Source organism: Plectropomus leopardus, chromosome 18 (genome assembly GCF_008729295.1).
Source record: "Plectropomus leopardus isolate mb chromosome 18, YSFRI_Pleo_2.0, whole genome shotgun sequence".
NCBI classification, from domain to species: Eukaryota; Metazoa; Chordata; class Actinopteri; order Perciformes; family Serranidae; genus Plectropomus; species Plectropomus leopardus.
This window is the reverse complement of record NC_056480.1, coordinates 17,704,137-17,731,506: the sequence shown is the minus strand read 5'-3', so window position 1 is coordinate 17,731,506 and position 27,370 is coordinate 17,704,137. Positions and strand designations below refer to the sequence as shown.

The following is a 27,370-nucleotide window of genomic DNA, read 5'->3' as shown; positions in this document are numbered from 1 at the left end:
CTTTTTTTGCAAAACTGTACTTTGCCTTAAAACGCTCAAAATATTGACTTTTTGGACAGTTTTTTCATCAGGCTACACTATAAACGGCCTCAACACGCTGTACTATGACTTATTTTAACATTTGGAGCCATGACTTTTTTGACCATTTTCCCTGAGCTATAGTATGACTTTTTTTGCAAAACTGTACTTTGCCTTAAAACGCTCAAAATATTGACTTTTTGGACAGTTTTTTCATCAGGCTACACTATAAACGGCCTCAACACGCTGTACTATGACTTATTTTAACATTTGGAGCCATGACTTTTTTGACCATTTTCCCTGAGCTATAGTATGACTTTTTTTGCAAAACTGTACTTTGCCTTAAAACGCTCAAAATATTGACTTTTTGGACAGTTTTTTCATCAGGCTACACTATAAACGGCCTCAACACGCTGTACTATGACTTATTTTAACATTTGGAGCCATGACTTTTTTGACCATTTTCCCTGAGCTATAGTATGACTTTTTTTGCAAAACTGTACTTTGCCTTAAAACGCTCAAAATATTGACTTTTTGGACAGTTTTTTCATCAGGCTACACTATAAACGGCCTCAACACGCTGTACTATGACTTATTTTAACATTTGGAGCCATGACTTTTTTGACCATTTTCCCTGAGCTATAGTATGACTTTTTTTGCAAAACTGTACTTTGCCTTAAAACGCTCAAAATATTGACTTTTTGGACAGTTTTTTCATCAGGCTACACTATAAACGGCCTCAACACGCTGTACTATGACTTATTTTAACATTTGGAGCCATGACTTTTTTGACCATTTTCCCTGAGCTATAGTATGACTTTTTTTGCAAAACTGTACTTTGCCTTAAAACGCTCAAAATATTGACTTTTTGGACAGTTTTTTCATCAGGCTACACTATAAACGGCCTCAACACGCTGTACTATGACTTATTTTAACATTTGGAGCCATGACTTTTTTGACCATTTTCCCTGAGCTATAGTATGACTTTTTTTGCAAAACTGTACTTTGCCTTAAAACGCTCAAAATATTGACTTTTTGGACAGTTTTTTCATCAGGCTACACTATAAACGGCCTCAACACGCTGTACTATGACTTATTTTAACATTTGGAGCCATGACTTTTTTGGCCATTTCTCCTGACGCTGACGTTGACCAACAAATCAAAAAAGTCATGGCTCCAAATGTTAAAACAAGTCATAGTACAGCGTGTTGAGGCTTTTCATACTATAGCCATTTCAAAAAACTGTACAGTTCTGCAAAAAAAGTCATACTATAGGTTAGGGAAGATTTTTGACCATTTTCCCTCTAGTAATGCTTGTTTCTCCTTCCTGCTCTTTTGCTTAAACACTCAAAATATTGACTTCTTGAACCCCTTTTTTTCAATAGGCTACACTATAAAGTCCCTCAGCGTTCTCTACCATGACTTTTTTTTTTTTACATTTGGAGGGATCATTTTTGGGCCTTTTTTCATGTGCATTAGCATTGCTTTTCTTGCAGCACTGTACTTTGGCTTAAAAGTCATCAATTTGTCAACATGCTATTTTATGTTTCACTTATTTGATATGCTATATTATGGTGTTCTTGGCTATTTTTTTAACATCAAATACTATGGTATGTCTCAGCATGCTATTTTAAGTGGTTTTCAGCTTTTTTTTCAGACATGTCATATTTTGACATTTTTCATCCCTCTATACTATGACTTGTCTCGACATATTATAGAATGTTTTTTTTGACGTTATATGTTTTTCTCTGTTGTTTTGACATGCTATATTATGACGTTTTTGCCATTTTTTCAAAATGCTATATTATGACATGTCTTGAGATGCTGTACTTTGTGGTTTTTATCCCATGCCACATTTTGACTTTTTCAACATGTCATATTTTTACATTTTTGGCCATACTGTAGTACGTCATTTTCGGCTGTTTTTCGACATGCTACATCGTGCTATACTATGTGGTTTTCAGACCTTTTTTCAACATGTCATATTTAGACATTTTTCGACATACAGTTCAGTTCAGATTATCTTCATTTAAAACATGTCAAAATCATGAAGGAACGAAATTAATTTCCAAGGTCCAGCAACGTACAGAATAAATAATAGTTGCTTAAATAGATTTTATAAATAATAATAAATAAGCTAAAAACCTATATTTAAAAAAATACAGTTAAAAACCAAGCAGCATGTTAATAGCAGCAGTGAATCAAAGTGCAGTAGACAGACTTTAGGTCAGGAGTTCATGAGTCTCACAGCCTCTGGGAAGAAGCTGCACTTTAGCCTTGTTGTTCTTACTTTGAAGCTGTGCAGTCTTCTGCCTGAGGGGAGGGGCATCAACAGTTCGTGTGCTGGGTGGGTGATGTCCTTTCTGATACATGAAGCTCTGCTTCTGCACCTGCTGACATAAATGTCCTCCAAGGAGAGGAGGCTGCTGTTGATGATTTTTTGAGCAGAATTAACCACTCTCTGCAGCGCCTTCCTGTCGGCCACTGAGCAGATCCCATACCAGACAGTGATGGAGGATGTCAGTGCGCTCTCCATCACACACTGGTTAAAGGAGGTCAGGACACCAGCGCTGAGACCAGCCTGCTTCAGCCTCCTCGAAAAGTACAGGCGTTGGTGGGCTTTCCTTATTATGCTGGCTGTGTTTTACCAGTGTATTAACAGAAAACACAAAAAATGTATAGGGGTCAGTTATACTGCATACAAAGAATTACAAATGGAAGATTTGATGCTTACAGTAGAAAAACTACATGCTCTGACTTCTTTGACACATTATACTATGATATTTTTTGGCATTCTATACTGTGACTTTTTATTGCATACTAAAGTATAACTTTTCCTGTCAAAAACATTTTTTTCTGACATATGTTCTATCTCACAAAGGCTTAAATGTCATCATTTCAATGCCAGAAAAAAAGGAGCTTCAGTTCTCCATTAACATCTAACTTTTCACACAGGAAAACTAACCCTGACACAAAAGCATAATGATACATTCATCTCCCCTGAATACCCTAATTCAAAGCCCTTTCTAGAGCAGTGTGTCTGAGGTTTCAGTAACCTTTGTCAGTCGTTTAATACGTGTGCCACTGATCACCATTTTCCCATTAATCTGCAGCATTCTAAGATTTTTAGATGTGGTTTCTAATCCCTCCTCAGTACCACATTATGGCAATCTGACCTCATCAAGACGAGTGGTCAAGGGCACATTGGGGAGGACATTTGAGAGAGGAGCATATGCCCTGTGTATTAGTATGCTAGTCAGGGCATAGAGCCCACAGAGCTCCTTGCACAAATGTGTTGATGAAAATCCCAAGCAAGATGATCATTCATGTTTAAATTGAAACATCACTGATAATGTCTCAATAATTGCATTATGTTGTCTATGGTGTGGAAAACCCCTTGATATATGGCTGGATTGTCCCAAAACCTCATTTCATTATTTGAAAAACAGCCGTTTCCTGAGGGAGCGTGTGAGGCGCAGGTTGACTGATGCCACCATACATACTAGGATACATGATTAGAGAGAGAGTTATGGCCGATAGTTACAATCTCCTGCAGGTAAATTTATGGCTGACATATAATGACGGCACACTCAGCTGAGCCCACAGTAAATCCAAGATTTGGTCGTCCTCTGTCCTTGAGAACTCTGCTCAGTCTCCAAAAGCAGACATGCCTTAATCTATGTAAAGCTGCTGCGTTCAATAACTGGACAGTCCTGCATTGGTTGATCCTAATCTACTGTTATGTTTAAAGTCCTGCCTGAAATGGACCAAACCCAGGTTTTATTTTCTCAACAACAATTAATGTGTATACTAAATGCTGTAAGTGTTCACACTGATGTGGTTCCCAAAATGTAGGTTTAACACCCAACCCACAAGGGGTTGTAAGTCTGAGACACAAGATGAATACCAGATTGAAAAGTAGACACTATGTCATCCCAAAAACTATTTTTCTCTGCTTGCTTTTTTCCCATGTTAATAACTTGATGATTTTAGAGCTAAACCCGACTCAAAATTAATGCAGTCTGACTTTCAGTGGGCAGCCCTAGATAATTTCACTCTTTGGTTTAATTGGTTTCAACTGGTGGACAAATGAAATCAGTAAAGAGGGCTCACACATAACCATAGCTCTGCTGAAATGGGTAACAAGCAAAAAATATTGGGAACTACTTATGAATTAAAGAGCATGGTCTACAGCAGCTCCATATGAAAAGTGTCCAAAGTTAATTATGACATGATTTGGTGCTTGTCATGACCTGGCTCAAGCAGTCACAACAAAAAGGGAGACCACACCATGCCAAATTTTCAAACAATACTTTATCAAAGCAATTTAACCAAATTAGACCAAATTAAACAGCAACATAAATATTGACATGATGGGATGTGGCAATCAGTCAAGTGCACGAGTAGAATGTGTGTATGCGTGTGTGGTGTTGTAGAGTACAAACATAACAAAAGGGAAAACTCAAACCAACATTACCAAAGGAAAAACCAAGGCGTGCCTGTGGAGTCAGCCAGGGCAGAGAGCTGGCTGGCTGTCTGCAGGAGCTTAAGTAACTTCAGCACACTGGGTCCAGGTGTGCTGAGTTACTAATCAGTGGAGCTGCATGGGAAGCACAGGATAGACACCCCTCCTCCTACCAGAAATCCTCATGATGACACCATAGGGGCTTTACAGTGCTATATAAATAAAATTGACTCAATGTCGATTTACTAGTCTATCTGGTTCCTATTCATTTCCATTCAATATAACAGAACCGTGGAGATTTAAAGATTGGTGATCCATCACTCCAAGTCACGTGTTTTCAAGTTCCAAGGTTTAAGTTCCAAAAGTAGCAATTCACCTTTTATTTATGATGGTTACATGAAGTCTCACCATCTGTTTTGCAAAATTAGTTAGCTGTAATGTATATTAAGTATTTAGTGATTAGGCTAAAACATGTTAAGACACAGGTGATGTATGGTCCTTTGGAGAAATACTTCTACCAGGTGAAATGAGCATTTTTTGCTAAAACCTTAGAATTTAAAACACTTCAGCGTACAAGTGGGCAAGGAGAGTTGAAATGCATGTGCTAGCCTGGGTGGGCTTCTCATTGGTGCCTGTGACTGTTTATGCTGAGGTGTTTTAAATTCTAAGGTTTTAACAAAAATGCATGTGTTTGGGAAGTACTGAGCATACGACTGGATAAATGAGACTTCAATTATAATTCACAAGTTGTGTGAGTTTTTAAATGGATGTTTTGTTTTACTTTGGCTGTTGTTAAAGGCGGAGCCCAATAACTTCTATTCATCAAGACTTTTTTGGTTTTGGACTCTTTGTTCACCTTTGAGTCTTCCAAGAAAAACAAGTTTTCTTCTAATTCAAGTTAACGCGGTGAGTAGTTGATATTCAGTCATTTGATTTTCATTTTGTAGGTGAAGTATTCCCTTACATTATGGCTCTGCTTCACACTGTTAATGTTTTGCATTCTTGCACCTTCTTGTATTTAAGAGTTTTGTGATTTCACATCACTTGACCTCCATTATTAGACCATAGACAGTCAAATTTTGGATACAAAAGACATTTAATTAATCTTTCATAAAACAAATAAACATCATACATCTGTGAGATTAACTTCCTTGATTTGTTACTGAAAAGCCTCCGTTCACCATATAAATATTTTTTTACTATCCAGTCTAAATATGTGATCTGTATAGATATCCAGCAGCGTCGTCTTCTCTGAATCTAAAGCACTTTGAAGTGTCTAAGCAAAATACCACCCCTGGGCCATGGTGTTTTCACCATCTTGCCTCCACCCATCAAATCTGTTCAGCTGTGTGTAGACAGACTGCGGGCCATGTGTGCTGAGGGTTTGTCCTGTGACTGACCCATGACTTAACTGGCTGTCACAGGAAGTGAACGGCTTGCCAGCGAGCAGCTGTGGCCTTTGTGCCGCAGTCAGGCCTGTGGCCCTCAGTCCAAGTGTCTCTCTGCGTGTGAGAGACATAATAGTGTCACTGTTGGTGGTGCTAAAGAGCCCGTTTGTTGATGTTGAAGATTTTGACAGAGTGGTCGGCGCTGGCGCTGGCAAGCTGGACCCAGGAGCTCTCTTCCTCGACTTCACTCTCTCCGTCAGTCTGTCCATCCATCTTGATGTTCTCTCGGCCTACTCGGCCAGTCCTGGGCCTCCAGCGGAGCCTCTTGACTGTCAAAGCATGGCTTTGTCTGCAGAAGCACGTGTGATGAAGGGAAATAACAGGATACTCTGACAGAACTAGCATTAGACAAAATCATAAGAAATGCCTGCAACTCACTCTTAACCATTGCACCTTTTCTACTTCTCACAGACAAAACACACTGAGAAAATCCCAGACTTCTGTCACTTGATCTTATGAGTAGCACAAGTATGGTTGTGAGCAGCACTGAAGTCCAAGGAGCTTAAGCTTCCTGTTAAAAATACACAACAAAGATACCTGTCTTCAGTTCACTTCCTGAGCTCCACGGACGATGACTCACACACCCATGTGGGATACAAAGCACACACAAATACGCACAAGTACCTGTCGATGCCTCAACCCCCAACTGCTGCCCAGATCAGAGAAACACAGCCATTCAAAACCAGCCTGCTGCCTTTTTCTCTATAGCATAAAAGAGAGCTTCTGCCTCTCGCCAGCTACATCAAACTGAAGCCACACTACTGTTACTGTGACACATTGTCATTTACGTCTGCTGCCAGCGGCCACTGGAGGCCTTTCAAAGTTGCATGTTATGAACTTCAGATGAACTGTGTGTGTGTTGTAAGGATACGAGATGTCCGTTTCTCCACAGCTGCTCCAGTCATGTCCTCCAGCAGGCTCCTGGCTAGGGCTCCACCTGTACAACAAGATCCTGCCGCACTCCAGGCCCACGGCAAGCAGGTAGCTAAACACAATCACACAAACTCAGCTCAAGCCCTAAGAAGGCAATGGCCTAGAAACAAAACTCAATTTGTGCACAATGTTCATACTTTGACTCCACCACATGTTTGAGATACTGATGAAATTCCAACAACATTAAAATGTTTCATCAGGAGCTTAAAAGGTAGAAACTACTCTCTCCTACAACATATCAATACTATGATGCAGCCCATCATGTCCTGAGGTCATATTGGTGCATTATTGTTGAATTAAGTATGCTAATATCAAACATAATGTTGAAGTCAGACTTCTGCTTTTTGTGTCTACATAATAATATATTCAGTATTGATTTGTAGTCTCGTTATTTTCATCATTCCCTACTGACACGTGTGTTAAGACACAGCAGGTACCTTCTGCTGTGCATCCTTGTGTGTTATAATTACTACAAACAACTTTACATTAAAACAGTTGGCAGTCTTACTAATTTCCCACATGCATTTAAGTATAGATTGTTGTTGTTAAAAGCAACATATTTTATGACCAAAATAAAAGGAGTGCTTTGTCTATTCGTGCTTGCAGGGAGAGAATTAAACTAATTTCCTCAACCCTTCTTCACTAGGTGGAACATCTGCTGTAATGTCATTAAGTGAAATAAAAAAATGGACAAAGTGCCAAGTTGTTAGTTATCTTAAGGGTTTTCAAATAAAATAACATATAAATAAAATAAGCAATCACTTGAATAGTGTGAGTATGGCTGATAATGTCATGAGTTTCAGCTGGATTCAGTAGAGTTTTTTTTCATAAAATTGGTCGTAATACAAAAATAGAAACATACAGGTGTGTATGCGTGTCTATAGCTTTGCTAATATAAATGTATTTTAAAGTGCATTTTGGACTATCGCATCAGCTGTATTGATATGGGAAAATTAATTGTTAAGACCTCCTCAAATGAGCAAAAAGGTTTTATGTTTGGATGAGGGGGTTTTGCCTTTGTCAACAGAGTTAAAGTGCTAAATGGCATATGGAGACTCCTTTGTGGAAGCTTTGAAGTAGAAAATATATCACTCTAACTAATATATCCTGGGTTTTCACTATTGGCGTCCTCCTGCATATTCCCAAAATGACATAATTTGTCTTTATCTCTGGACAGCATAAACATGTCCAATACTAGCTGATATGAGATCAAAACTTGCCCCATGTAATTCAAATATGCCCAATTGAAACTAATTCCTACAGACCTCTCTCCTTTTTTTTCTCGTAAATTGGTTGGTTGGCCAAGGCGACTATTCGTTTCCGATTTGTTTCCGAGTGCTACTTCCTCTACGCTGTTGTGTTTACTCGTGGATTACATCCATGTGTAAAGTGTAGTCTATAACCCCAATTTCTAGCCAAGTTCAAGACTAGTTTATTCACTTCAACCCAGTTGATGGAAACATGCCTAATGTGCATTCACTTAATTTTTTTTAATTTCCCATAATTAAAAAGTTTGCTTAAAATTCACTTAACAATTGAATGAAAACAGGACTTTAATGTGTGTGTACCTGTTATCAGAGCAGAGTACGGGGCAGAAAGCCACAGCGGTAGCTGAATCACCCACATCCAGGATGGAAGAACATGGTTTGATCTCAGGAGGAAGCATCGTGTCTCCACATTCCTCTAACCTGCATGGTCCCCACACTATTACCTGGACACAAACATGCACAAAAAAAACTTTTATGAGCTATCGAAAAATGTAATCGATGCTTTAAACAAAAATATATTAATTACAATACTATGATACTACCTCAATGTGCATCAGTTTTCTTACCATGACTATTACCACTTTATAAGAAAAGATTTACCTTCTTGTCCCGACTGGAGGTCACAAAGTATTTGCTGTCTGGGCTCCAGTCACATGACCAGATGATTCGGCTGTGTATGGCTTTGCCCTTCCCCGTGTGTGCGTACAGTGAGAACTGCGGCTCTGTGTGGATACAAACACAAATAAGTACACAGATTAAATAAGGAATGAACTCAATATACCATAATCAATCCCATCACTACATATGTTTTGTCACACTTCTTTGACACTTCCTTTCTGCTGACAGATGAGCTGGTAGTCAAAACTTTATGTTGTGATTATTGTAGCATGACGTCAGCATGTCAAGATCCTCACCTCACTGCTCTGTGGCAACAAAGGCTTTCCCAAGCGACAAATAAACAACCAAACAAGACAGAGAACCTCATTCCAGCCCTCCATTTCAGTCAGTTTTAGTTTATGGCCGGCTGCTGTTTATTTCCCCAGCCTAAGTCATTTCAGAGCCCGGATTGGTTTTCCCCAGAGAGCTTGTTTGTATGCTGGTGGCAGCCGCCTGTCTGCGCGTCTGCAGCACTGCTGCTCTCCACCAGCACTCACATACACACACAACTGAGCAGGCATGTACACAAGTAAAACCACAGTGTCACCACAAAAGTCTGAGTTAAAGCCCACACACATTTGTGGGTGTGTTGTTTGGGACACACAGGTGTTGCACCTCCTTCCATTAACACTCATCTGAGGACTGTGAGGGGCACGGTGGGCTGCTCAGTTCGACCTCACAGGGATGGAGACCAGAGGCAAAGTAGGAGAAAGAAGAGATGTGTTCGGTTGAGACACAATAAGCAAAATGCATTAAGAAGATAAGAGAGCAGCACATAAGAAAAGGCTACACAGATCAGATTGACAGCTGCACAAAAAAGCAGAAAAGGGAGGAGAGCAATGTAACAGTGTCTCCTTATGAAATGTCTGGGTGGTGACCCATGATGTGAAAGAAGAGAAAGAGGATGAAGGGAAAGGAAGGAAGGAGGACAAAACAGGTGAGAGGAATAGAAGCGACACAGAAGAGGTGAGAATAGAGGGAGTCAGTTTGTTTGATCAGCTCTGACTTCGTTTAACCTTCCTGGGTCTGGTCTGTGAGACTGTGTGTGTGTGTGTGTGTGTGTGTGTGTGTGTGTGTGTGTGTGTGTGTGTGTGTGTGTGTGTGTGTGTGTGTGTTCTTCACAATCACCTTGAGTGATTCAGCAGCCAACCAGAACAGACGGGACCCCTTCTCTCCAAACCCTCCACTCCCTCCCTCCGTCTCTCGCAAACACCATCCCATCACCATCAGCGCAGTCCACCATACAAGCAAACAGCAGAGTGCAGGGCTGCTTAGCCTCTGCCAGCGCCCATTAAGACCATCCTGAGCTGCCAAAAGATCCATGAGATGCATTACCAGTTGCAGGTGGGAGGTAATCCTCTAGGTTTAAATGTCGTGTTCGGCTCACCTTGGATGCAGGATTATTTGTGTAAGTCAAGGTGCGGAGATACTCTCATATAAAAAAACTCTCCAGGAGCACGCTGTTGCTTACAACAGGGGCCCTGCAAGAGATGAATGGAAAGTGGGGATGCACAGATCTCACTTTTTCTCTACCAACTCAGGACATTAGCCAACAGAAGTACTGATCAGATATCAGAGCGTATTTTTTTATTTGTTTCAGACTTTAACTATCTTGTTCTAAGAGTTTTATAACTGTTTTTATATAATGAAACAATAAAAAAAACAACAGTGTTAAATGTGGATAGCTCACATCTGTCCAGTACCCAATTTGGGCCCATACTGAAATGGTAAATGGACTGCACTTGTATAGTGCTTTTTTAGTCTTCAGACCACTCAAAGCGTTTTCACACTACATGTTACATTCACCCATTCACACACACATTCAAACACCGGTGGCCGAGGCTACCGTACATGGTGCCACGCAACATCGGGAGCAATTTGGGGTTCAGTATCTTGCCCGAGGTTACTTCACCATGTTGACTGGAGAAGCAAGGGATTAAACCGCTGACCTTCGATTGAGGGATGACCCGCTCTACCTCAGAGCCACAGCCGCCCCAGCAAACTTCCTAGAGCTGCACTTACGAGTGCTGTGAACAAAGAGTCACCTTTCAGAGCAGCTCTAAAGTAATCATATGATTGATCACATGCATGTTGAGATCAGGAGTAGTCAATCAGAGACAAGGATGTACCCAACATCTACTAGGGCTTTAACAATAGTGCAATCTGTATCAATATATTGATTATATGTTTAAAGATGCAGTATCACAGATGCAAAGTGAAAACCTTGATGCATACTGTCATCTTCAGATGTGTCCTTATTTTGAAATTTCCATGGCATCAATGCCACCACTTCTGTTGGAGCACACCTCCATCCTCAACAGTGCAGATAACATTATGTAGCCAAGAAAAAGGCAATGAGGATATTACTTATGTCATCTCATATCAATCGCAGGCCCGTCAGTTGCACTGAATCCAAATCATATTGTGGCGCACTTTGTCACATCAGCAAATATTGTACAGTTTTCCAAAGAATTCATATAATATTCAATAATTATGAAACTTGTGATTTACACTCCTAACATCCACCATATTGTTTTTTTTATAGCTACATTTTACTCTGCATTATTGTTCTGCAATATGTGGTTTTAATTTTTAAAAAGGGTAATTTTTTTTGTTCAAATTTTATTTTATTATTGTGAACTCTCTAATCATCACACAAGATGTATTTATAGTATATAAAAAGGTATTAGCAAATATGGATTAAATTATAAGAAAATGGCTGAAATGGAACAAAAAGAAAACCGAACTAGAGCAGGATAGAAATGCTGATGCTGTTAGAGGAAGTACATCAGACAAATTATATAACGAGGGGGAATCTCGTACCACATTGACATGTGCAGACACACAGACAAAAGACAGAAAAAAAGAAAGTGATGTAACATGCTATTAAATGTTCAAATCAAATGCAAACAGCAAACTATGATATGAGAAGCTGAGTTTCAGAGGAGTATTTAGGGTTCGGCTCTGGAGAAGACTTAATTTCAGATACTGACTGATGTGACCTTCCAGAAACAAATCTGTACCTTTAACCATTAATGTCGCCCCCAGTAAGTTAAGTTTGAAAGAGGTCAAAGGTTAAAAAAAAAACAGACAATATGAGTTGTAGAGAGCCACAAATGAGGCTTTTAGATTTATGTTGGCAGCATGTCAGAATAACAAAGGGCTGTATTGTTGTGTCTGTATCGGGAGCCCGAAACCAACCAAAGGCCAACAACAAGCAGCCACACCACTACTGTGTTTGTTTTCCTTCAAAAAAGAGTTGAACAGCTAGAGATGTATTCACAGTGTTGATAGTTTTCTTCCTCATCTTGATCCTGACATGATATGCAGTCAAGCACGGATTTGATGAGCTATTGCAATCTGTTGCAACTCTGCTATACTGACAAGCCTTCCGGCAATAACTGAGGTTGAGTAAGTATACAGGAAGGTGTCTGCTCTTTTTCTGCATATTAGTATCCATCTGAAAGCTCTTGTAGCCCACTTAAAAGCTTTGTTGGACCTACAATATAAAGTATTATGTGCAATGAAGTTATTAATACATCTGTTACAGGAGGAGGTTATTGGAATTAATATTTTGGTTTATTTACATAAATATGCAGAGAAAATGTGGTCTACTTTAATACATAATCTTCCTTTATTAGCTCTTTTTTGGACTACTTTCAGTCAACGCATCACTTGTTTGGCTCTACACAGTATTAATTAGGGGAGTCCTTCTAATCAGGCCAGCTTGACTTGGAATTTGATTTGGAACAAATCTGCTCAGTGGGTTTACCTTATTTTAATTAATTTGGAGCCGGTGTCTGCCAGTAAGGCTCCAATATTGTCTTTGTCTTCAAATTCACTCAAACACATTTTTAATCAAGCTAATTTTATTTGCAAAGCACCATGAAGAACTATTATCTCATCCTGTGCTATGCTGCATTATAAAACTAAATAAATGATACAATTCTTTATTAGTGACAACTCCTTCCCTTTCTCACCTGGACTTTCAGGTGTGGGCAGATCCCGTCTCCATAGAGACCAGGTGCGATCACGAGAAACAGCCAATAGGAGTTGTGCATCAGGGGAGAAGGCCATCTGGGTGACGGTAAGGGTGTGGCATGGCAGTGTCTGCAGTTGACGCCATGTAGCTGTACTCCACAACAGAATTGCTGCATGCTCTGCTTTAGATGCCTGAAAGAGATGATTTAGATTAGTTTATCTACAGAAAAAAATATTTTATCTTCTAAAAAATGCTGTAGCAAGTTTGCTTGTTTTTTGTAAAAAATAAAATAAAAGTTTAAAGGTTGGATGAGGATGGCTGTAAGGAATAAAGCAAAGAAATGCAGAGGAAAGAAAGATTTGGAAAAACAAAAGGGTTTAAGGAGAGGAACGGTAGAAAGAAAGAGAGTCATAGTCTGTACTCTGTACTGTACTCTAGCGTTTCCAGTCCCCTACAATGGAGGCCTTAGAAAACACTGCTGACCATGATCTAGTTTGAAAACTGGGGTCGTGTTTTCATCTGGATGGACAGAAACAGAAATGTCTGAAATTGATGATGCAGACACCCACTTTCACTTCCTGATTGGTTCTTATCAGTCACAACGGGCAAGGTCAAAACATTATAGCTAGGTCTAGATACCTTTTGTCATTTCATCCTTCTTATATGGATATTGCTCGAATAAGTCACTATATTTGCTCTGCAGTGCCTTCCAATCTGTTTTTGACCACCTTAAAAACCTTCTACATGTAACTCTCAATAACAGTTCTGCCTCGTCACAGGTCTGAGCAAAGAAATCTCCTAAACACAGAGTAGACAACCTGCCTCCTGTTGACTAAATGCTTCAGTGAAATGCTTGTGTGTACCAAGATCGATTTTGGTTTAAAACGCCTTTTAAAAAAAAAAAAAAAAAACATATTAATGAGGATGTGGTTACAGTGAAGTGTAGTGATTGAATGCTACTGGAAGACAGAAACACATCAGTGGTGGCCAACAGCTGTGTGTTTGTGCACAATCAATTTGCAGAACAAGGCAGGTACTATCAATACCTGACTGACAGTGCTCTCTCTCTACTTTGTGTGTGAATATGAGCATGCAGAATGAATATGTCATGATGCTCTCTACTATCTGATCTACTGCCCTTTGCTGAGGTTGTGGGGGGAGGGGGGGGTGTGAAGTGGTCTCTGGCCTCAATCTTATCACACTGACCTTGCATGCAGACGCCACCAATGCCCTGGCGCTGTCTGAAGCAAGACAGAACATCTCAAAGCCATGTCCGTACCTAGAGGAGACAGAGGAGGACAATCATTCAGACATTAATCATAAAAAGTATTCAAAGTAAACAGCCACACTGAACATGTGGAAGGACAGGAAGCAGCTGAAAGACAGACGTGTGAAGGGAGGACGACAACAAAGGAAATGCTCCCAGTGTGACAGTAAATTAAGTATTCTGTTATTCCAAAGCGTCACCCTGACAAGCTTCTAGACTCGAGCCATCGCTGCTTGCTGACAGGTAAATAAGCAGACAGAGTGTGAAATTAAAATACTGATCTGCGATGACTGGCCCTTCTCCCGCTGACAGAGATGAACAATGATGATGCTCTGGCTAATCACTCGCAGACTAATTACTTTTAGCTTGCTGACTATCACCTGCTTGTAAAATGTCAACGAGTCAACAAAGTGAAATCGCCGCCTGCAACTCAATGAGAGAGAAATTCCTCCCGAACCACGAAGCTTTCAAACGCTGCAGCAATTTGGCCGCGACGCTGAGAGGTATTATTTATGCCACAAAAATAATCCGGCCACTTACTCATTTTAATGTTTCTATTATGCACTAAATGATTCAAGGGGGCTGAAGCCAAATGGAGGTAGAAAAATGCTTTTTCAACACACACAATGCCCGCACCTAGAATAAACGGCCGCACCATATGTCATGTTTATGGCAGATTGACAGGTAAATGGATTTAACATTGGCCGCAAATGGAGGCAATATATTCAGCCTGGAGAGGGGGCTCATGGGACGGCAGCAAGCTGGAATCTGATTGGCTGATGAGTACAAGGAGGGAGACAACAAGAGCTTTCGGGAAGTCCGTTATATTCAGTTACAATAAACCCTGTGGGCAAAACCAAACCATCCCATCTGGAAATGTTGCTTCATTAAGAGTAATATGGTATCTTTGATGTCTTTAAAGGGAAAGGAAGCACAAAAAAAAACAAATATCTGGTGGAAACTGTTACTTTATTATGTCTTAGGACTCTGGATATACGTTTTTTTATTCAATCCATGTTTAACCAGGTAAGTCTTGTTGAGATCAACAATCTCTTTTTCAAGAAAGATACGGCCAAGACAGCAGCATATGAACAGTTATATACACCAACCACAATAAAAACATAAAAGATTATTAAACATTAAAAACCTATGCACAATGTCGAGTACCAACTGATTCATTCACCCTTGTACTTATGAGAGCTTTAAAATCCAGCAGAGAGACCAGGGAGCAGAGCACATTGCAGTGCCCCTTTCCCGCTGAGTCCATGCACAGGGAACAGACAACAGAACCAAATCTTGAGATTGCAGACTATAGCTGCAGTCAGATCTCTGTTCAATCAAATTGCAAATGTATGAAGGTAGTTTACCCAGTACGGCTTTGTAAATGCATAAATACCAGTGACTGAGCCTCTGAAAGGTCAAATAAAGCCATTCAGCTCTGGAATTAAGTGTACAGGGATGAGTGACAGCTTTACAATCTGTAACAAATTTCAGTGCATTATGATATGCAGCATCTGACATGCAAGCAATGTGCAGATGCATTTATGTATAACAGATCACCATAAACCAGAACACTGGTGGTATAAACAATATCTGATAGAATAGATTTTTTGTACCAGCAGGTAACTGAAACTAGAGACAATATGAGGGGGTCTGGATGTGCTGTTAGCGGAGATACATTTGGATACTCACAGTTTCTGGACCTCAGGCCACAGCGTGTTCTGGAGAAGATGATCCTCTGGTGGGGGCTCTACACACACACGCGCGCACACACGCACACGCACACACACACACACACACACACACACACACACACACACACACACACAGAGTTAACTTTAAAATCCTTACATAACTGTCATTTGCAAGACCCTGAAAACTGAGCTGTTTTAAAATTCAAACACACCCAGTTTCCAATTTACTAAATGAGGATTACACCCAAGTGGCTATTATAATTTCCCCCCTTTTAATCCTTGTTCTGTTAACCCAAAGAATGACAGATAGCATCCTGAATGTGTTCATGTGTGTGTGTGTGACAGGCTTACAGAAAGACAGAGCAAGAACCACAAGACAGACGGAAAAGAGTGCAGTAAAAACTGCATGGTAGACGGAGAACACGACTGATCGCCTGGAGACAATGTTCTCTCACATTCACATGCAGCCTCTTTTAGCATTTAGCTTGCATGAAATCCTCAGCCCCTGCCGCTTTTTCCCCGAAAAAAAAGCTATTTTGAAACAACTGCAGCTTTATCTCCCAATTCTTAACGGCTGCTGGCTTTGAGGGGGATCAAATGTAGCCCCGTGCCAATCCTCTCCTTCACACCGCAGGCTCTGCACAAGCCCGCACAGCCGTCGTGTTGCATGTAATTGAAAGCTACACTCCCCGTGTTTTCTCTTGTTGGTCATCGGGTTCCCATTTTGCCTAATTATTAATTCGTCTCCTTGCCTGAGGAAGCCAATCAAACGAGGAAAAAATGCATTGTTAACAACAGTCTCCGCACTTGGTTGCTCCCTATATAGCCCGGGGTCATCGATACTTAAACTTTGCAATCACATAAGCCTGCTTTCTAATTAGCATTGTAGATTAAGGAGTGGCTTCAATCATGCTGATGACAGCCCTTGACACCCTGTAGCCCAGGGGTTTTAACACGCCATGCTACGTTCTCTTCATTCGACTCTCATCCTTTTCCCATCTGCCCCTTTTCCTACAACTAGTTTCTCTATTTCGCCTTTTGTTTCTGCTTCCTCTGTGCACCTCTGTTTCCTCTCTGCACATTTACTCAATGCCATTACTGCTCCAAAACCAACCAACCTTGAATTAAAGAGTTTTTTTCAAATTTTGTAAGAAAAACCGACAATTTTCCTGACTTATCCTGCTTTTTCTAGTTGCCTCTGTTCACAATAACACTCCGTGACACCTTTTATTCCTCCTCAATCACCCACCACTCCTTCTCTCTCATCCCGTCTCCTGCTGTAATACCATCGGCCTCCAGCAGATCTCAGGCACTGTGGGAGTATAGCACAGCGAGAGCCGTAATGACGAACTGTCCGTCTGGCCGCACATAATTGTCTCTTATAAGAACATCTAGCGACAGGCAGACTGGATCTCTTAAATGTGTACTGAGGCTGCCGAGTCGAAAAGCAATGAGGAATACGAATCAGGCTATCAGACTGCGGAGGAGACAGAGATGCATTTGGGCTCTAAAATGATTTATCAGGGAGGTTCAAATTAAATGATGATTTACCGAGACGACTACTAAATCTTAGAAATAACAAAGTCATGTAGGGAAAATACTTGGGATGGTTGTTTTTTGCAGATTTACAGTACCAGTCATGATTAGAGGGTGGAAGTAAGACTCCTGGTATTGATCAGAAACACTGCTGAACTGTCCCTCTTCTTCATTGGTTTTTGGGGCAAGGTCACCTGTAAATTAAAATGACATTTCTCTGAATATATTTGACTATTTCAACATTATATTATAAGGAATTTAATACCTAAACAAACTCTCAATTAAAGGCGCAGCTCTCTTAAACTGCTGTATGGAGCTCATGAAAAATTAATCAGATATCGGCTCCAACACAGAGTGCTGAAACATTCACGTGCAGAGCTGAGCAAGTTTTTTACCTTGAAATACAGCCTTGTTGGACAGACCCAAGGCAGGTGTGCTGGCTCCTTCTGGAAGGTTGGCAGAGTCCTGGTAACCAGCAGATAAATGAAAGGACACACACACACACACACACACACACACACACACATCAATAACTATGTAGGTGTCGACTCAGCACATTTTCCAGTTGGAAAAAAAGTGAAAGAGAGACTACAAAGAAAGTTTTAGTGAGACCTGATATTTGTTCAGAGCACTCTAAAGCTCATGGATTTAATCAATCAACTATTTCTACAATTGACTGTACTGTAAAACTTTAAATTAATAGCCTGGGCTATTATTTGCTTAAACCACTGATTTCTTTCAACAGGCTTATATTTAGGACAGGCGTCTATATGGGACAGGCTTTTATTTTTTTTCCACACAAAACTGTTGCACAGCAAAGTTGGAAATACAATCAAATAGATTGTTTTAACATCTTTTTTGTGTCTCTCTTGTTTACTGTGCCAGTATTACTGTCTTTCTTAGCTTCCTAAGCTTCAGTCCACAGATAAAAAAATGAACCCAATATATCCCTGATATGGTTGCTGCCATCTTGCTCTGGTGATGTCAACGTAAGTTCAAGTCTGCCTAACAGAAATGTCTGCAATGTCAAGTTCCCATCAACATCCGTCTGACCAATCTGGAATGGTGCCATTTAAAGCAGGCACACCACTATGCACATGTAGCTGTTAATCATAATGTCACAGCCACATTTTTACTGCATCAATAACTTATTAAAACCAAACTTATCCGAAAAATGAACACTTGAACATACATCAGCGTGATAAGAACTACTTAAATCAGGGTGTCTGAAGGTATCAGATGCTTACATTTAATGCTTTTTAAGACTTTTTCAAGATAATTTAACAAAATTTATAACTAATTTTTGGATAAAATAATCTTCTTAAATAAGCGCTGCAGATAAGCATAAAGGTAAGTAGTATGTATGTGGTACCGTAGTGCAGCAGTAGGTTTTATGTAGGAATATTAGAGTGAGTTAGAGTTAATCTACAATTTGCCAGCAGTTAGGTTCAAGTATTGTGTGCATGTGAAAGTAAAAGACAGTATTAGGTTCAGTGGAAGAGTTAAAGGTTTGTTACATCAGAAATGTGGACTTTCACGCAAAAGCACTTAACTCATTTGACAAAAAGAAATTAAAAGATGGATAAATAAAAATTACACAAAATATTTGTGACAATTAAGACCTCACAAATTCTAAGTCAAGACTAATGACTTTTAAGGCCCAAAATTAATAAAAAATAAGTTCAAGATATTCTAATAAGGGACAATGTAGATGTTTTGGGGTTACTTTTGGTATGCTGTCACGTAGTGAATAATTTCAAAACATAAAAATAGACTAATTTTATTTGGAACTCACACTAGATGTCAACAGCTTTTCTCTTGAGGTCCCCGAGATGCTAGCAAAGTTCTCAACAAAATTACGAGGTGCTTGAAACACCCGTAGGACTTTCTCATCAGCTCCTGATACAAACTGAAACCTTCCAACCATTGCCAGGCACTGCATGTCGTATCCATGGATCTGCGGCCGTGAGATTTCATGCCAGGTTGCCTGCAGGTAAAAAAGGCACAGAAAAATATTATAAAAGATGTAGATCTGGTCATGAGGATCCCAACCAGCTGCATGTGGTTGCCAGGCAAAGTGCCAGCATCTCAACAGATCTCTGATGTCGTGGAACTGGGCTTCTTGGCCCTACACCTAGCCGTTTGTAAGCAAGCCAAACACAACATTGATTCTCCTGTTTAAATTATCATTTCCAGCTTAAGATGCAAAGTGTTCTCACAAGAAAAGATGGAAGGCTTTGCAACAATGACCGGATTCTCTTTGGCAACAGCATAAGGTGGCAATATTCCAAACTGGCATCTTCAATAATGTAATGAAGACTGGAAACTTCATTATGTTTCCACCTTTAACTGGATGCCAAACTGGCATGTTTCACGCCCCTTCTAACATTTTCATGTGGATAAACCTGAGGTGAAGTAAGACGTGGGCGAAGAGCTTTTTGCTTCATGCTATCAATCAATCCCTGTATCTTAAGTCTTTATTCCGTTCCCTCAGAAATAAATCACCAATAAGAAACTCTTAATTATTAAGTCCCAACCTACTTTACTAAAATTCAATTAGAGACAGCACCTAAACATATTTTAACAAAATGCAGCAAGACGTATATATATTTGGTGAAGAATATATCCCACAAAGATTAACACAAGTGGCAGATGTTAAAGGGAGAGAGAAGCATACTAAGTAACTATTGCTCGCAGAAGACCAGAAGAAATAGAGAAACCAAAAATCAAGATCTCGACATGATGCCATCGCATGAAACTGCGTAGATTCATCTCTAGAACTGTGTGTGCGCACAAAGACAGAAATGTGCATGCATATTCTTCTTGACAGATTTATAAAGCCATGTGTACATCTGTTTCTCAATCATTTTGGAGCTGTCAATACCACACCCACAGCTAGCCAAAAATGTATGTAGAAGCGCCCTTGAGCATACATTTGCCTATCAGCACTTGTGTCCGCTTCACCCTTCATTCGACTTGTCAATAAGAAACATTGCAAAGAAAGTGCTATTTCACTGACTATGTCACATCTCTGTCACTCATACAGAAGTAATCCCTTTAAATCATCACTATGGCCCTCTGCCTCTATTGTCTTATTTTATTCTTGGGTATTTTGCATAGTTTTCTAATACTAGTATTGTATTATTGTATTGAAGTGTAAAATCCCAGTAACCGGACAACATATTATAGATGATTACTGCCCCTTTTACCTGTTTGGCATCTTGTTTCCTCCATGGAGTGAAGAGTCTGGTCGTCTGGTCCGAGCCCACGCTGATGATGAATTCACCCTCAGGATCCCAGCTCAGGTCCTGGACCGCATTAAAGTGGCCCGATATCACAACCCCTGGCCTCCACTCTCCCTGCTCACACAGCATTGCAGTGGTCAGTTTACAACTTTTAACCTGCGATTTCCAATTTAAATTCCCCTCTGCGTACACATCACTTAGTATAATTGGCAACTACACCAGAGTGGGTGATTATAATTTACGTGTTGCTGTCTGAGAAGTCGATCTCCTTTGAAACATCTATATTAGTTATCAGCACCTTCAGGTTTGTGCTTTACTTTAAATTCACCTTCCGAGCCGGTGTAATTGAATTGCAGTTATCTCTGAACTTGTGTAGTGACTTCACACCTGCCACTCCTTCTGAGGGACACCCAACAAAGACACATGCAAAGCCAGTCAAATTGAGTGGCAGACAGGAGACTGGGTGTGACTAATTGCACTAACCGCTGTCCCTCACACAGTTTAGCTGTGTAGCAATGAGCTAACTTTAAATCTTATTTCAAACACACATGCAATTTGAGAGCTTTAGGGAAAGTTGTACAGATTTTGTGCAAATGCAAAAAACAAGTTTAATGAGTTAACTGAAACAAAACAAAATACTGGCATTATATTAGTTTGAAAGTTTAAGGGCCCTGACACACCAAGCCAATGGTCGACAGTCTTCTGGCAGCCTAGTTTTTGCAGTGTCCCCTGCACCATTGGCCCTTGTTGGCCCTTGTTGGCCCTTGTTGGCCCTTGTTGGCCCTTGTTGGCCCTTGTTGGCCCTTGTTGGCCCTTGTTGGCTCTTTTGCAGCCAATGCAGCAAGTTGTATTGTGTTGAGTGAAATGATTCTCACTGGCAGTTCAGCTCAGCACAGAAGAAGAGAAACGAAAGTGATGACAGCAAACAAATGGCCAACGTCAAGAAGGCTTGAGATTGAAAATAGCTTTTTTTACATGAGATAAGATTACGTTTTCAGCCATTGAGCTCTGTAACAGGAACGATTCATTATTGTTTGTGTTATTGTTCGCCAGCTTCTTTCAAGTTGTGTTGCTAATGTGCTCACTGGCTAACTAGCATCTTGAATCCTCATATCAGTCTTCCACTTCCCTTTTTAATGACATATACAGACTACAGCCACCTGCTGGTATGATGAGTTATTTCCTCTCATTCTGCCACTACTCCTCTGATGTGTATGGGCTTTAAGAGTAACTAAGGCTCACCTCTTTGTCTTGGTCTTTGCACCAGAGATGAAGTGCCCCATGAAAAGCGTGAGCCACAATCATGGAGCCATCAGGACTCATCTGGCAACCGTAGAAACCCAGAGTGTTGCCACCAACCTCTCCTACACGCACCTGGTGTGAAAGACAAAAAAGAACATGTTGTGGGGACAATAATTACTGATAAGAAGCATCAACTCTTCTGCCTTTTCTACACTTGTATCTGACATCAGGAGGGTGAAGAACATTTGGTTTCAGGGTCAGAATCACTGAGCTGCTGCAGACAAGTAAATTAGGTTATGTTCACTATTTCTGTGTATTATGAATTTCACCCCCTTCGCCTCTCGTATATGACATTCAGAAATGCAGTTTAACGCCTTTCTGTTGTTCTGTCAAACACCTGGGTTCAGTGTAAATCTTCAGGCTCAGATTTACAGAAAAGATTAGTGGAGCGAGGGAGAAAAAGTTCTTAAGTCTGTTTTCAGTCTCCCTCCAAGACTTATTAGCTAACAGCTCTCATAATGGTGGGTAGAGGCTGGAAAAAAACAGCAAATTAAGCTGACAAGTCAAATGAGAAATTATGCAAAATGGTACTTATTAGAGCTGAATAAACTGTGTTGTGTTTTTCTAACAAAATACATTTGTCTAATACAAAATGAAAGCAATTGTGGCGCAGCATATCACACTAAACAAATAATCATGAAAAATAGCAAAGCCTGAGAACCCAGAAGGATTTACATAAATTGGATTTGGGTGAGTGTGTGACCTCTGTGTCATGCTCATAGGACAGATCACACAGACAGTTAAGGTCCCATGGACATGGATGGTCCATGGGGTCTGAGCTTCCACATTTAAAAATACCTAAATCACTGCCACTCATCTCAGAGAAAATGCTAGGATAAAAATGACTCCTTTTGGATACTAACCAGCTGTGAAATCTCAGATACCTTGCTATTGTGTGTCAGACAATTCTGTACTGAATTTTATGGATTCAAATCACTACCTGGGGCTTAAAGCCCATTTTGATGACAAATGAAAATTCACTTGTTTAAACTCAGTATGATCTGAGGTCATTCTAACTCATATTATGTTCATTTAGGTTTTGGTTTTTGTCAAAGCAGGGAAGAAAAAAAACCCGAAATAAACCAGTGCATTTAAGGTAAACAGAAGTGTAGGAGGCAAAACAGGATTACAACTAAAAACTGACAATATTCAGTAATACTGTAATATAAAAACCTTCTAATTAGTTCTAAAAATGTTAAAACTGAATTACAATCTGTATTCATTCCTCCTTTCAATGACATTAATATCCATACAGAAAATAAATTACATACTAGAATAGAGAAAACAAGACAATATTAATATCTCATCCTGCTGCTTGCATAACCAGCAGTTTTTCAATGCAGGATTATGGCACTAGACAGAAATAACTTAAAAAAATGTAGAAATTAGTCCACAGGAATTCTTGTTTAAGCAACTGAGAGCTTTTATATCCTTGAGTTGTCAATATTTGTACCTAAATTGTACAAGGAAAAAGAGAGTAAGTCTATACTCCTGCATGAAGTAGGGCTGGACAATATGGCCTAAAAATAATGTTGCAATATTTTTTGGCTATATCACAATACAAAATATATATCTCTGTATATCTATTTTTGATATCTTTTCTTAACTACTGCAGAGTACTGAAATATGTAACTACTAAATAAACTACTGCGACAATAAAGTAAAAAAAAAGTTAAATGATTGTTTGTTTTAAGTTTCCTGCCTGTGTGTGAATTCTGATGCTGTTTGTTTTAACATTTGCTGTTGTGTTTTTAGTCTACTTGTTCTTTTATGTTATGTAAATTCATCATGCTGCTGTCGAGGCTAGAACACCCTTGGAAAAGAGATTCTGAATCTCAACAGGACTATTCCTGGTCAAATAAAGGTTAGATAAAATAAAATAAAATAAAATAAAAACCGCATATTTTGGTGCTTGTTTATTGGCGTCATTTTCAGCCCCAGAAATTGCTGGTTGGCCAACTATCACCTGGGAGAATGCATGTGACACATTATGTTTGTAAGTCTTTTTTTTTTCGTTTTGTGTCTATGAGAGGGAGAGAGACAAAACACCAAGGCAAGTCTTATGCCAGTTGCTTACAAAAATGTATACTCTATGTTAAGGATATAGTCATTTTACAGATCCCTCATGGAATAAGCCATGGTACATTGAGTATAATCGATATATCACCCACCCCTATCATGAAGAGACAATTAAAATCATAGCTTTCAGTTAAAGTCATGTCAGAAATCGTCATTCCTATCCACTCACTTATGTGAGTTTATACATCAATAGTTAACCAGTCAAAGGGAAACTGTTCATTCAAGGACTTTGAGACTATTCTGTTGACTGGGCCAACTTCTCACTGAGGAATTCAAACAATTAAAAGCTTTATCGGGCCCTGAGGCATTGGAGGTAAACTGGACCCAGAGGGGAGATCTATTCAAATCGATAGCAGCAGAACCAACCCTAGAGAGCTCTACACTGCTCCCTCAGCAGCACTGAGGACTGTATCAAGATACGGCTATATTATATCTCCTCCATCTTTAATTAGCTTGTGCCTTAAATGATATGGACATTGGCTGCGAGGAAATATGAGAAGTGCTAAATTCACACTCCAATGATTCAAATCTGGAGAGATGTACAGCTTGGCCTGTTATCTTTTCCTGAGGCAGGTAGGCAGAGTGAGAGTATGTTTTGCTGCGGCAGTGACCTGAGGCAAACTGCTGGAGAAACACACAAGAATGTACATGCATCAATTACATGTAAAACAAACACGTTGAAAGGCTACACACAAACACACCAGCAGACACACACACACACACATCTTCACTATGTCTACTGTACGTGGCAGTAAAGTGGTGTCCTCAATCATCCGGCCTTCTTAGGGAGCTTGCATTGGTCATCAATGACCTTCAAAATAACGCCTGTCTGCAGGCTGAAACACAGCGGAACTAATGGCAGCAATAAAGGCACGCCTTCGCTTTGAATGGCACGATCCTCGAGCCATCCACACAGAGAGAGAGACAGACAGCGAGGAAAGAGAGACAGTCAGGTAGAGACATAGATGGCGAGATTGAGAGAGAACGAGATGCAACATTAAGCAGATTGATTTTAAAATTCTGCACACAAGAGCCTGCCTGTAAATCATGCAAAAACTCACAGAGGCAAAAAGCCATCATCTGTCTTGTTTACGAGTGGAGGAACAATATGGATGCACGGCGCGCCTTATCGCTGGCCGGCGGGGGTATGGGGGAGGAATAGAACAAGGACAGAAAAGAAGGGAAGGCATATATCATTCTTGGAAGGAGAGAAAGAGGGTGATAGGTTCTGAATGAGCTTAGCCAAGCCGGGAAAACCCATACAGTGTGGAGTATAGGTTTTCAAATCAACTTTTCAAGCTGAAATACTTTCCGTCTGACACACTGAGAATCTTCTTCCCTTCAATTTCTCTTGATGTTGATGTCTTTTGTCACACTGAGCAACACAATCCATTTATATGTAATAATTTCAATCATTGTTAATGTAAAAATATTTATCAGAGTTGCTGTAAACAATTAATGAATTATCAAAATTGTTGCTGACTATTGCAGTGCCCGTTCAAAACGTGTCAGTTTGGCACGGGCAGATTGCTTGGGCTCAGGTATTGCTGCTTCCATCTTTCTTAAGAACTACTTAAACATCTTCACACTTAACACTGAGCTTCCTTAGGTCCTGACCAATACACCTGTCAGGACATATTTGTGTCATGTAATGCCAGAGCACACGCATCATTTGATTTCAGGTTCAACAGAGCACAATTCTGACCACACCTGTCGATGAGGCTGGGTGCGGTCATAGGTGAGAAAGGAAGCTATTACGAGAGAGGGCAGACAAACACTGCTTTTCAGTCTGCTATTAAAACAGCAATCTGCACCTATGCATTATATAAAATTAATAACTAATTCCGGTTCTAGTGTCTTCTCAATCTGCTATGTGGCCAAGTGTAACTTGAGGAGCGTACACAAGCTGGGGTTGGAAAATAGGTTGTTTCTCAAACACACAAACACACACACAAACTGACAATCCCTCCGGGCGCTGTAGTGGCCCACTGTGGTCAGTCTGAGATGTTAATTACCAGTGTGTCTCGTTAGTAAGATGTGCTTTACGCAGTGGTGGGCCGCGGCCACCCCACTGCTAACCCTGCTCTCCATTAAATCTCACCAATTACTCTAATCAGCGTGAGGAAGTGGAGTACTTCTTTGTAAAAATCGGCTAATTAAGACACACATGGCTGGCCAATTAGCGCCACGGAATCTGCTCTGCCAAAAACTTCAACGTCCCAGAGAAAAGCCTTTGTGAGGCCTATTCAGGTTACGGAAAACACTCAAAAGGGACCAAATGCCTTTGATTCTGAGTAACGCGTAAAGCTGGGAGCAAAATGTAAATACATTTTAATTCACAAACATTTTATTGTTATATCTCTGTGTGTGTGTGTGTGTGTGTGTGTGTGTGAGAGAGAGAGAGAGAGAGAGAGAGAGAGAGAGAGCTTCAGAGGTTAAGCTTCCTTTGTAGACAGGAAACCTGTCAGTTCAAAGGGTTTGGCTCTCTCATTTGAAAAAAAAATAACAGAAGGAGAGACTTTCACATCCAACAAAAAGGTTATTTCAGGTAGGGGGTTTATTTTCTTTTAATTTTCACATGAAGAAGAAAGGCCTGTGGAAGGATATTGGCCACACCAGGCGTGATTTCAAACACCCACTGCTGCTTTTCATTTCCACTGACCACCTTGTCTAATAATACTGAGAAGAATATGTGACAAGAATCAGCTCTGGCTTCAGGCCCTAATCATCGTCCCTTTGTCAGAGAGGGGAATCCAGACTTTCATGGTTGCTCCTTCCTGAGGTCTTTGTTGCTTGTCACCGTGGATGTGAATGATGAGATCAAAGGCGCAAAAACGTAACTGATCGAGTGTGGAATCTTTCTCACCGCCTCGGTGTGCGATCACACTCAGGGTGCCTTCTGTGGCGAGGTGAGCCATTTCTATGCCATGGGACTGGTGTGTGTGCATTTGGGAGCCTGTGTGCCCACACTGGGATACATTATGCGTGTGTGAGCATGTCTGTGTTTGTGTCTGATATTTTTGCAGCTCTGCCCATGAGTGCATGTTTCTGTCAGGTACATGGAAAGGTGATCTGAGGTACTCCTGAGCCACCTGAGAATTTGAAAGTCTTATTTTTTTTTTAAAAAAAAAAAGTAAAAGCTGTGGGGCAGATGGGCAGAGAACAGCTTTTTCTTCGCCATCCACACTTGTGTTAAATTTAGCCCCATTCTGGCACAACAGCAGCTGTTGGGAACTCAGAGAGACGAGGTGGAGGGGAGCGAAAGGAAAGCAGGAGGCAGAGATAATGCAAGAGAGACAGGAGGAGAGAAAAAGAGACAAGTGGTGGAGAAAAAGAGGGGGTGGAGGATAGAAAATGAAGGAAGACAGGAGCAGGGAGTGAAAGTAAAAGACAGATCATGGAGTAAAAAAATAATAAGGAGAAAGGTGGTGTAGGCAGAGGCTATGGCATGTCCTCCAGAAGCCTCTCCATCCCCT

At 40.3% G+C, this 27,370-nt stretch overlaps 1 protein-coding gene across 2 annotated transcripts in view; it reads right to left on the bottom strand.

The window, feature by feature from the left end:
• Nucleotides 1–2,207: 2,207 nt before the first annotated feature.
• The window catches only part of elp2 (elongator acetyltransferase complex subunit 2), a 39,163-nt gene continuing 14,000 nt past the window's right edge, over nucleotides 2,208–27,370 (bottom strand). Inside the window, exons 11-23 of one of the 2 annotated variants that reach the window (XR_006106800.1) lie at nucleotides 21,756–21,887; nucleotides 20,478–20,627; nucleotides 19,064–19,255; nucleotides 17,664–17,733; nucleotides 17,367–17,462; nucleotides 15,731–15,788; nucleotides 13,978–14,050; nucleotides 12,770–12,962; nucleotides 8,733–8,854; nucleotides 8,433–8,575; nucleotides 6,803–6,916; nucleotides 4,496–6,220; nucleotides 2,208–2,655 (exon numbers count right to left, since the gene is read on the bottom strand). Coding sequence is in view for 1 of the 2 variants with exons in the window: in XM_042506706.1 (XP_042362640.1) it covers nucleotides 6,025–6,220; nucleotides 6,803–6,916; nucleotides 8,433–8,575; nucleotides 8,733–8,854; nucleotides 12,770–12,962; nucleotides 13,978–14,050; nucleotides 15,731–15,788; nucleotides 17,367–17,462; nucleotides 17,664–17,733; nucleotides 19,064–19,255; nucleotides 20,478–20,627; nucleotides 21,756–21,887 (1,539 nt within the window). In the remaining variant the exon portion in view is untranslated. Of the gene's footprint in view, nucleotides 2,656–4,404; nucleotides 6,221–6,802; nucleotides 6,917–8,432; nucleotides 8,576–8,732; nucleotides 8,855–12,769; nucleotides 12,963–13,977; nucleotides 14,051–15,730; nucleotides 15,789–17,366; nucleotides 17,463–17,663; nucleotides 17,734–19,063; nucleotides 19,256–20,477; nucleotides 20,628–21,755; nucleotides 21,888–27,370 lie in introns of those variants that run through there. The other variant, XM_042506706.1, reaches the window with a different exon arrangement.